This window comes from Haliotis rubra, unplaced genomic scaffold (genome assembly GCF_003918875.1).
Source record: "Haliotis rubra isolate DU_JTF1 unplaced genomic scaffold, ASM391887v1 Scf712, whole genome shotgun sequence".
In the NCBI taxonomy this organism is placed as follows: domain Eukaryota; kingdom Metazoa; phylum Mollusca; class Gastropoda; order Lepetellida; family Haliotidae; genus Haliotis; species Haliotis rubra.
This window is the reverse complement of record NW_025767427.1, coordinates 197,974-210,388: the sequence shown is the minus strand read 5'-3', so window position 1 is coordinate 210,388 and position 12,415 is coordinate 197,974. Positions and strand designations below refer to the sequence as shown.

Genomic DNA, 12,415 nt, shown 5'->3' with positions numbered 1-12,415 from the left:
TCCCCAGGTGTGTGTCATTCAGTCTTCCATTAACCATCTCCAAGGCAACGTTCACAATCAAGGTAAGCTACATACCATAGTGTTAGCTTTTGACCTGTTAGTCCAGTGTTTGGGATTTTTTTTCATGTTATTTCCAAGTATTCCCAATAGTATACCTGCATGTGAGACTATTGACTGCCAAATGAATTGTACATGAGTTGGGCAGTCACCAATTTTTTGCATGGAATGTTGACCTTGTTTATGTGATTTACAAATTAAATTCACTGCATTTATTCTGTGTCCTGTGTTTCATTGTCTGTGGCACAAGGTGAGATGTCAGTGTGATGTAGAGTCAACCTCTAACTGTCCATTTGGGCATTAAGTTCTGCTTAATTTTTATTGCACCACCTGATCCTTGTCGCCTTTTACGATTACCATGGGTTCCTGAACACCAGTTCTAACCAGGATCTACAGGGGGTTGGCCTTTTAGTATTGTAGTATGGTTTAGCCAGTACCTTCTCTTGGACACACCAGGAACCTGTCGTCATGGATTTGAATTGTTCATTGATTTGTCATCACCATTCTCTTCCTGGTAGGCTTCACCAAATTCTAAGACATGCATCACTTTGGTCTTTACTTGAACATGAAGGTGATTTATTCCCAGGATACCATTAAAAGTGGCAGTAAAACCAGCACACACATTCACTACTGAAATATTAAGGATCCCATTGGGTGGAGTCTGTCCCATCCAGATCCAGCAGATCCTGTTCAGGTAAAGGTATGTAATTCTGCACAGCAATTGTGAGGCTGGCAACAGTTGCCTTCCAGTGATTAGATGATAGTTTTGTGCACTATTTTGTCCATATTACAAAGCGGGAGATTCGGCTTGAAACAGTTTAGCAAATGTGGGGAACTGAACCCCAATCAGAAGTCTAATGTGCAATCACTTAAACAATTTAGCTACTCCAAAACTGCCAGTTCTTGTTTAGAAAACCCCCTAGCCCCAGGGGTATGGTATTTTAGTCAGTTGGGACATCCTGTATTCTGTACATGATGTCAAGGGGTTTCAAGGACTCGGCACAGTATTCAGGTTTCGAGATTTATGATAGCATATGATGGCTGGTTAGTTTGTTGTTTAACGCCGTTAATCCCTATTGTGTAGATCGATGCTCATGTTGTCGTAAGACTGACTGACTGACTGAGTTTGGTTTTACGCCGCTTTAAGCAATATTCCAGCAACATCACGGCGGGGGACACCAGAAATGGGCTTCACACATAGTACCCGTGTGGGGATTCGAACCCGGGTCTTCGGCGTGACGAACCAATGCTTTAACCACTAGGCTACCCCACCGCCCCGTTGTCGTAAGAGGCGACTAATGGGATTGTATGGTCAGACTTGGTTGACACACAACTTCGTATCCCTATTGTGTAGATCAATGCTCATGTTGTTGATCACTGGACTGTCGGATAGAGACTCGAATATTTACAGACCGCCGCCATATAGCTGGAATATTGCTGAGTGCAGCGTAAAACTAAACTCACTAACTCTTTGATGAAACGAGTCAGAAGAAGCTACAATTTAACTGTGATTTAACAGTGATTTCAAGAAACATATCGTCTAAGTACTTCAAGATATGTGATATTTTGTGTGACTTGATGGTAAGATGTGCATCATAAACCTATCCTTTGAATCTTTCAAATTTGTGTTTCATGGTCTATTCTACTTGGGTGAAAAGGTAACAATAGGTAGTTAAGTGACAGGTAAAAACAGGTGGCCTCACCAAACTTAACTGATTCTGGTACAAGCTGTCTGACAACTGGGCGAAAAGTGAGTTCGCAAAACTGTCTGCGCTGAAAGGTGTGCAGGCCGTCAGGTATAATTAAATGTGTCTTGTCTCTGTATTGGACATAACTCGTCATGAAAGTATAGTCATATTTCACAGGGTGCAAATTCAGGCTAACACCGGTAGAAGCAGTTACTCCCCTTTGTTTACATTTTTATCGTCTGCTACGCGATGCGTGCCCACGGCCGTGAAGTTGCCCCCGATCAGAAACAAGTAATTGTTTCTCTCTCTCAGCAAGGTAAACCTTGCTATAAGATTACCGAAACTATCGGCATTAACACTAGAACAACCAAGAATTTTTTAAAACGTTTTCGTGACACTGTCTCTAGTGAAAATCGATCGAGAAGCGGACTGCCGAAAAAATCATCACATCGAAGTGACAGGACTTGTTTCGTCTTGTGAAACGGAATCGGCGGAGTAATTTAAAGAACATTCCTGACATTTTAAATACACAAATTCCTCAAACAGTGTCTTCTAGAACTGTTCGAGGACAATCATTCGCCCAGGGTTATTAGCGAAGACAAGTTTCCAAGAACATTATCACCTGTGAACAGAGAGCGTCGACTTCGATTTTGCCGCACCAAACTGCAAACGGGTGAGAGATAATTGTGTTACTCAAGTACAAATCGGAAGGGATCAGAAGGTTTTTGTTTGAAGGAAGAGAAATGAGAGACTACTCCCCGAATGTTTAGGTGTTCGCACCGACCATGACAACCGGAATGTGATATCGGCGATGTGCTGGAGATGCATAGCAATTAGCATATCATGGTGTTGGAATAATCGCATTTATCGATGGAAACATGAACACAAATAAGTATAATGGCATTCTTGATGCAAACCTGTGGCCTGTCATAAGGGGCCGTTCATAATTTTTTTGGGGGAAGAGAGAGGAGGAGGGAATGATGATTTTATGCAGAAGCGTGTACAATGTAGATGACCCCCCTAAAATTAACGTACAAAGTAAGTAACCCCCCCTTTCATATCATGTATGAAATCAGTGACCCCCCTCCCCCTTCTCATAATTTTTAAACATATTTAAATATTTTATGTACAAAATTGTTGACCCTCCTACCACCGAGAACAAAAATGGGTGGAACCCCCGTCATCATTACCCCACCCCACCCCACCCCCAAGCCATAAATTATGAACGGTCCCTAACTAGACATTTCACAGAAGACCGTGGATGTTCCAAGATGACAACGCTAGCCATGTTTCGCTAATGGAGTGGAAAAATGACTATGGAACTCGTACTTTGCCATGGCCTGCTCAAAGCGCATACTTGAATGTGATAGATGATGTGTGGAAAACTCTGAAACATTCTCTGAAAAGACGAGTTCATGAAATCAGAAACCAAGTCGATCTGACTCGGAACGTCGGGGAGATTATCGATAGACGTGAGTACCATTTCAATCTACACAGAAGTTATATAGTGTGCTTAAAATCGTGCGCGAACTCACTTTTGGCCACTGACTGTATAATTTAAGCTATCTGACACCTGGCATAGGTGGATCTAAGGGTGGGGTGGGGATTGTTATGGGCCTCATTTTGATGTGTTTTGTAGATATACTTTTTTGTAAACAATAATGCAGACAACACCCCGATCCCCACCCCCCTATCCTGAATGGTTGGGGTTCACCCCCTTGTAAATAGATTAGCTGTTGAGGCTACTAGTATTTATCAGCTTAAATGTATTGGTCAGGTGTGAAATGCAGAGTTAGGGAATTGTCAGGATTTGTCATGGATCAATGAACCATTCAACACTATTAGTGCTTATTTGATATAGCTGCATTCGTGAATCCCTTTCCGTATTCTAAAAAGCCTTTAAAAAGTTGTTAATCAGTAACGGGGGTGGGTGGGGTGTGTGTTGAAGAAATAAAAGGGCAAGATACTTTATAGCTGAGAGCATATTTAAATTAATATTATTTATTATGATGCGCCGTTTCGGTATATAGATGCTTAAACCGTTGTCAAATACTCCGTAAGTGTAATTGGGCAATGTTTTGACTGTAATGCTCAGATCTAAAAATATATTGGCTTGACCTTTCTTGGAAGTTTGTTCCACTTTGATATAAGAAGATAATGGCAGTATACAAAAAAACACTAGACCGCACGATCACAACGGGCTTTTGAGAAATAGTTAACATTTATCAGCACTTATATAATACTGCGACGAAACAGTAGTAGTCTTTCTCCTACACATTGATAATAGATTAAAATGGAGTCGAAGGCCTACTCAAGTTTAGAATGATTTGGCAAGACTAGTTTGCATCAGTCCCTGGAATTTAGGTTTGCTATGGGCCCTATTTTTATGTGTTTTGTAGATACTAGTAAATATTTTTAATCATATTTTTAAATGTGATAACAATATTTCTGGGACTAAATGTCAATCTTACGAAACAAGACGACCAACCAAATGAAATGAGTAAATTCTAATGCAGCATCGGCACTATCTCAGCCTATAGCCACGAGACCACATTATACCACAATTAAAGCTTACACAAAGAGAACATGAAATTTGTTTGTTGTTTAACGACGTTCCCAGCAGTATTCTAGCTATAAATAATCGAGTCTGGATCAGACAATTTTATGATTGACATCATAATCATCGATCTTCGCAACCGGGATAGGATGGCACATGGTCTCTGGGACAAACACGGGTTACTGATGAAAAAATCTAACTCGGACCGGGAATGAATGAGTGAGTGAGTGAGTGAGTGAGTGAGTGAATGAATGAATGAATGAATGAATGAATGAATGAATGAATGAATGAATGAATGAATGAATGAATGAATGAATGAATGAATGAATGAATGAATGAAATTGTCTAAACATGTTCATATTTACGACAATTCTTTACCAAGGCGATCGCTTCAGGAATGCAAGGTGATTGTAAATTCAAGAAAAATATGCTTCCCTTTCATGACAGTGCATTCAGTAGATGTGTCCTTAAAAGCGGATATGCTTACAACAACTATGACCAACGTGACAGTGACAATGTGACCTCACCAGGCTGACCAACCCAAGCAGGTATGACTTATTGTTGGTTTAATTTCATGATCATTATTGAAGGGGTAACGGACGAGATCATAGCGTAGCAATGTAGAACCGACAGGTGCAGCATAGACAGAGTGCCAGAATAGTTGTTCTAGTACTATTTGAATCCTGCATGCATGAAATATGCTACCCATCAAAAGTTTAGACTCACTAGTGTAAATGTAGCCACTTACTTCAGGCAACTGTTCTGAACTAGATTTTGCAAAATACTCCACACTGTTTAAAGGTGCTGTTTACACATGAACTGATGTATTGTAAAACAAATTCGTAACGTTGAAAACGTTATGGCCATAGGTTCAATAAATGATGAAACTCTGTGAAAATTGAAGAATTCTTAACCAAACTTTACACTAAAACGCAGCTGTTCACATCCACGATATTTGCACATGCTTTTCAGCAATTTGATGCACGGTCCTCGGACAATTCATCTGCATATGGTTTGCAGTTGGTTGTCCCTAGTTAGTGGAGAAAGTCATCTTCGATTTAACCGTATCTATATGCATAACATATTGATATAGTGAGTGCTTTAGGTGAGTCTAAACTTTTGATGGGTAGTATATATTATGCTGATCGTATAGTTTTGTAATATCTAATAACTAAAATTGCTGAAGATCTGTCAAAAACGCAGCCTGGAGGGGAGGGCGAATTTTACTGTTTACCATTATGCTAATGAGGCATATTCAACATACATACCCAAAAGCTGTAGCCCCCAAGCAATGATCCCCTTCCAGAAGCAGAATTACCAAGATTGACGTTCGTTAAAAATCACACTGAAATAAGGATAATTTGTCCGAGTTGTAGTTAACCAGCTAATTTGGTGAAATTTTACTTTTTCCGAAAATATAACCACTTAACTTGAAAGTTAAATAATCATAAAAAGTAACTCAAGTGCCGAAACATAATTTACCACATTTATTCAAACTCTAACAATGTTACTTATGTAGACACATATGATACTTATGATTTGAGCTGCTATTATTATATCTAAAGAGGGTACATTCACATTCCGTAGTTTGGCCAAATAATCAATGAATACTCAATGTCGAGCACCTGAGAGACTGGATGTAAAAACTGATGTATTCACAAATAAGCCAATCAAATTGCTGCAAACTCTCAGTCAAGGTCACATTACTGAAGTCTGTTCTGGACAACGAAGCGATGCGTGTTAAAACGTCATCAAAATCAGCATTATAACATACTGGGCAAGATCAAGAATCTGGATCGGTAAAGCAGATTGTTGATTTTATTCACGAGACTATGCGATATATTATTTTAATCATGCCTAAAGTCAAGTATGAAGGTTTTTATAACGGGGTTAGGCTCAGCTTCACTAAAAATGGCCGCCATATCAGATAATTTGCCTGCGCCTCGCGCAAACAGAAACGTATAATGTCGAACTGGAAGAGATTATAGGACTTGTGGCATCTGGAAATTGTGTAAATCGATGGGTTGTGTCGCGTAGTTTGCAGATGAAACCATGACAATGTCCAAAACAAATTAAAAAGCTTGTTTTCAGTCGCGAAACTTAGGGGATCGTGACTTATCTGATACGAAGTATAGAATGGTCGGGAAGCTTTCGAAACCGCTGACCCAGATTGAGATGTTGTTATAACGGGACATCTCAAAGCTAACTGACAATGTTTGCACTCTGCACATGTATTGGAAATGTTTTTTTCATTTTGTAAAAGTACCTTGGGTTATTATTTAGTGACCTTTGTATCTGTATAATGTACTGATTTTTTTGACAGATAGATACATCTCTGAAACATTTTGAAAAAAGTAATCCAGGAAAAAGTTTAGGTTAGTACTAGATAATGAATTATTTATTGAAATAAAAAAAATTAAACTCGATAACTATGTTACATTTTGAGTCAATTCTTAATTAATTATGTCTTGAACAATTAACATCGTTTACAGATATAGTAAGGTTTATGTTATTTAAATATATTGAAATTTAAAGAACCAAATGAATTATACTATTAAATTCTGTGCAAAAATACAATAATTTGTTTCTAAATTAGTGTGTTAGCTATCATATTTAAAGTGTTTTTACCAGAGATAAATAGGAATAGCTAGGACATTGTCACAAGTTTATAACTTTTTATTGGACTATATCATATCCAAATATATGAAAAACATGTTTAGTAAAATTTGGATAACAATCCGTTAGTTTCTTATATTATCCCATATAAATATAGTAACTTTACATTGTTCAATTGCTGAGGATTTTCAGTCTATGTACGTTATTTGTTAAAAGTAGTTTCTTATGGTTATGCATACTAGTATTTTTTGAAGTCACTTGGTAAATATTTACGACGTAAGTCATCAAATCTAGGACAATTGAAAGCACAGTTGTATTCGTCTTCTAGACCTCCATACAAATAGGACATGTTCTCAGATTTGTGTTAATTTTACACCATCGTCCTTCATTAAATTTTAACCTTAGTAATCCAGCTCTGAATCTAACTAAATATCTACGTAATTTATAATCTGCAATTTCTAAAAGGTATTTTTTGCTTTTGTCAAGATCAGATCTTCAGGTTTGTTTAAAAACATCCACTTAATGCATTTTAAAGATTCCGATAAAACTTACACGATTTCCAAGTTTGTGACAGCCAACAAATCCAAATCCATAGGAAAAGAGCAAATAGCAAATTTATTTTTTAATACTGGAAAGGCATGAGTAGAATGTCAGTGTAAAAGGTTAACACTGAATGGAAACATTGAGATTTATAAGAGATTCTTTATGGGTTTTGTTGTAACCATGGTAACCAATGTTAAGCAACTCCGAAACACTATTGTTATGAAACACTATTGTTATAGTATAATGTAAGTTTGAAAAAAAAGTCTATAATGAAAATCTGTGATTGAAATCTGCTGAGGATAAAATTTGAGTTTAAAGTTTGAGTTTACTTGCTTGTCAATGTCATTGGTAGTCTGAACTGTTCTTGATTCCCAGTAGGCAATTTTCAATTCATTGTTATGCATGATGCTGAGGTTGGTCCAAGCACAGGATGGAAAAGATGCAGCATAAATAAAAGTACTTGCCTTTTACTACTATTTGGCTGACAATTACATGTTTATACACCAATCAAAGACTAGTGTGGTTAAAGCGATCGCCTATCACGCTGAAGACCCGTATTCAATTCCCAACATGGTTTCAATGTTTTGAGCAAGTTATCTTAGCCCAGTGGTTAAAGATATGGCATCTTCAGGAAGAACAAATCCCTGGGTACAATTTGATAAGCCCATTTTTTGTCCCCGCTTGATGTAGCTTGAATATTGCTAAAAGCTGTAAACTAAACTCAGTCAGTCAGTCAATGGTTTGAAGCCAAATTCTGGTGTCACCTCTTTGTTCTTGCTGGAATATTGCTAAATGTGGTAAAACCACTTCAATGTTTCACTCCTCACTCTGGTCACTCCTCTTCACTTCTTGCTCAATACTCACTCAATCACTGGCATCAACCCACTCACTCACTCACTCACTCTATTTCTGTGGTTTCCATGGGCTGTTTTATGTTGCAGGGTGTCAGTACAAGACTGGTAGGAATGGATGACTACCCAGGTGACGGTCAGGACCACGGGGTGAACGATGTGTCATCCGCCGACCTTCAGAGTACCATCCCCGACATCGGGATGACCCATCCCTCCCAGCTGGTTGCTTGGTCTCAAGCCCATGCCGCGGAAGATGGGCAGTATGGAGGGTTCGTTACCAACACAGGATCACAAGCAGTGTACGAAGCTCAGGTCACTGATATTGTCCAGCAAGCATACCTACAGTCTGCTCTTGTTCAGACAGATCCTGGAACAGATAAATTTACATATTCCGTTGATTCCGGTCTGGATAAGAGCTGTGAAGACCCTGGAGGCTTTTCTCGATCCATTGACACTGACAGAAGGAACTATGAGCTGCTTAGAAGTAAAGGTTTGGAGATTGTACACACTGTCGTTCTAGATGAGGAGATGGCTAAGTCTCTTCCACAACAAACTCTTCATCAACATCAAGCAGAGACTGCTTATAGACATCTTCCAAAAAAGTATCAGTGACAGCTTACCGCTTTTCGAAAGTAACACTCACTTAATGAGTCAAGACACTGCTAAAGATGTTCCCCTGCCATCCAAAACAGAAATGACGGAGTATGGCCGGGTGATGCTGAAGCACCAGCAGACTCAGTACAGCTCCCACAACATGGCCAACACAGTCATGATGTCCCCGCCCACCTGTGTGGAGGACACCCAGATGAAGATGGTTGTCAACGTTCCTGCCAAGAAGATAGCTGAGAAGGCGAAGACAACACAGCGACCAGTGAGAATCAATCCTGCAGAGGAGGTGGAGCTGTATGACCAGGAGTGGGGCGATCAGACGCGGCTGTTGCTGTTCCACTTGATGACTGAGCACAAACTGTGTGATGCTTCAATCTCTACTGGAAAGTTTACTATCAAGGTAAAAACTTCAATAGAATCATTCTTTAGTAATTCGTTCATCCAATCATGATGATTGAAACCACAGTTTGTGTTCTGAAATGGACCATGAAAAGGTAAATTTCATGAAAACAGGATAAAAGTTCTATTCCTTTACAACATAATTATATAAACTGGCTTAACCTCACTCTTCACTGAACCGGTTAAAAAATAAAATAATTGGAAAAAATCGTATAACCTAAATGTACCACAATATTTGATGCCCCTTTGTGATACGTACACACATGCATACATACACACATACCCTCACACTCATGCACACATAATGAGCATTGAAAAATAAACTGAGAACAAGCAAAGCAACTAAATATGTATAAATATGATGGATGAAAAGAAGTTATAACTTGTTCTTAGTGAATATGGCAAGATTTGAAAAATAGGTATTATTAAACCATGGACCTCAGACCCATGCAACATTGCTATATTTTTCTCTACTATTTCTTTGCAACCCACCACATCAAATAGCAGACAGCTATTATAACAATTAGTCCTATGTAGATCTTGGTTACAATTGATCAGCAAGCTGCCTGTCGTAAGTGGCAACTGATGAGATTAGGTGGTCAGGCGATGCATGTCATCATATCCAAATTGAAGAGATCGATGCTCTTGATGTCAGTCTCTGGATTGTCTGATCCAGACACAATTGTTTACAGACTGTCATATATCTCGAGTGTGGTGTAGAACAATAAACAAAACAAACTTTCACTATTGTCAAATGACAAATAACTGCAGTCGTATTCCCTCATAATGAAGACTGACTGTAAGCCATTATGCCTGTTTTCAGCTGCACAAGCTGGTGCTTGCCATGTCGAGTGAGCGGTTTGCAAGCCTCCTCTCAGAAGGTGTCGACTCTAGGTTTTCAAACATCATTGTTCCGGTGCACATCTCTGAATCTACCCTGAAAGTGTTTGTGACATTCCTGTACCTTGGCAAGGTCAAAGTTAACCTTGGATTAGTCAAGGAGATAAAAGTGTTATCCAAAATATTTGAAATCCATAATCTGGAACATCTATGCTATGGTATCATGATTAAGCACAATATGTCCACAAATGTTGGAAGCTGGCCAAAGCTGAAGGTGTCCTTTGAAAATGCAAATAAGAATTCTAAGAAGGATCAAAATGTGGGGACAGAAGAGAGTTACTTCAAGGCAATGTCTGAGATTGCTAAATCCCCTTTTCAAACAGCCAAAAGGGTCCGACTCAAGCGGGGTCAAAAGAAAAAACTGACAGGAACCATCTCAAAAACTGTGGGGCATAGATATGGCACCAGAGGAGCAACTGCCCCGAAGGTTGTTGAGGATGTGTGGGAAGATGATGATGATGATGATGCTACTGATGACTACTGATGATGATGAGGAGGAGGAAGTTGTTGGACCAGTTGTTAAGGCAGGACCAAAAGGCAGATTTCAGGCAAGAAACGCTGCCAAGAAAGAGTCCATCAGAAAAGGCAAAGTTGGACAGAAGGTTGAGAAATCCATAAGTTTTAATGATGTGAAACCTGGTTACACTGCTACAAAGTGGAAACAACCTTTGGGTGCTTCAGACATATTGCTGGAGATGTCTGAGGCAGGTGATAACTTGGGTCTAGACATGGACTCCATGGACAGAGGGGCAGCAGAGGAGACTCCTGTTCCAACTCTTCAGGGCAGGAAACAGAAGTTGCTTCAGTCGGTTGAGCTAGTCAACAAGGACGTCAGTAACACTGTGCCTGTTACTATGGAGACAAGTATGCAAGATTCGACAATAATTGTCACACCAAGTATGCCTGAAATACTTAAGAACAATGTCAGTGAAACAACTGAGGGGATCCAAGCATGTGCCAATATGACAGTGCCTCAGCCTATCCTGGATGAGGTAGCAGGAAAGCCAGACAATGCATCGGATGCTTTGACGGGGATGAAGAAAGGCAAGAAAGGAAGGGCAAGGTAAGAACTGTTTGGAAATAGTGGACAGTCACTGCCATGACTTAGGGACCAGTCATTTCTTAAGGAGTAAGGGAGGGAGGATTTTGATGCAGAAGTGTACTGACAATAATGACCCTCTCCTATAGTCCGTTTGGCTCAAAAGCGGACCGATGAATTGCAATCTAACTCGAAAACTAATAAACATAACATACTCAATGAAACGCTGATCATGATCAAAACATCATACCCACTCTGTGAGGTTTTTGCAGATTTTTTGTCATAAAAATAATAAAGTTGTTTAACAAACTATCATTAAAATATTGACACAGTTCACTGTTTGTTACGAGGGAGGAGTGCAGAGAAAGGGACAGCCAGGTGTTCGAGAAGCACGTTCACAGACAAAGTTATTTATTCATTAACCTGTGCTGTGCCGTCTCCATCTGTTCTCGAACACATGGCTGTCCCTTAGAGACTGCCTTGATGGAGTTCGAAAACGGAAACTATGTTCACGGTATCCCCAATGGGGATAGATTTTCTCGATAACCGTTATAGAGAGGGAAAAGGTATGTGTTTTCAGGGCATGAATGCGTTGATAGAGGTCGAAAACGGAACTCGTGTTACAATTTGTTACAGAATTATGGCCCTTGTCATGCGTTTCTTGACTTAGTGCACGATATCCCCAATGGGGACAGATTTTCTCGAAAACCGTTAAAGATAGGGAAACCAAATTTGGTATATGTTTTCAGGGCATGAATGCCTTGATGGAGTTTGAAAACGGAAACCATGTTCCAATTTGTTAGCGAGTTATGGCCCTTGTCATGTGTTACTTGACTTAGTTATCCCCATTGGGGACAGATTTTCTCGAAAAAAGTTATAGTTAGGGAAACCAAATGCAGTATGTGTTTTCAGGGCATGAATGTTGTGGTGGAGTTAAAAAACAAGAACCAAGTAAGAACAGAACACTGTGACGGGGATATTGATGACCATGTCTTCTTGTTTTACATTCTTTACATGTCCCATCCCCTGAAATCACTTTATGTTTTATCGTAAAATGTCCTTTCTTATTTGACTCTCCCCAAATATGTTAAATTTTATGACCCTTCCATTGAGCCTGCCATATTTTTTATGACCCTCGTCAGATACTCTCTCAGTC

General features: G+C 39.4%; 1 protein-coding gene across 1 annotated transcript; it reads left to right on the top strand.

The window, feature by feature from the left end:
- The first annotated feature begins 6,014 nt into the window (after positions 1 to 6,014).
- On the top strand, positions 6,015 to 11,287 carry LOC124259182. Its single transcript, XM_046693279.1, is given in 4 exon segments — positions 6,015 to 6,101; positions 8,403 to 9,321; positions 10,144 to 10,701; positions 10,703 to 11,287. Coding segments are annotated over 3 exon segments (1,632 nt in total). The 5' UTR covers positions 6,015 to 6,101; positions 8,403 to 8,832.
- Positions 11,288 to 12,415: the final 1,128 nt, after the last annotated feature.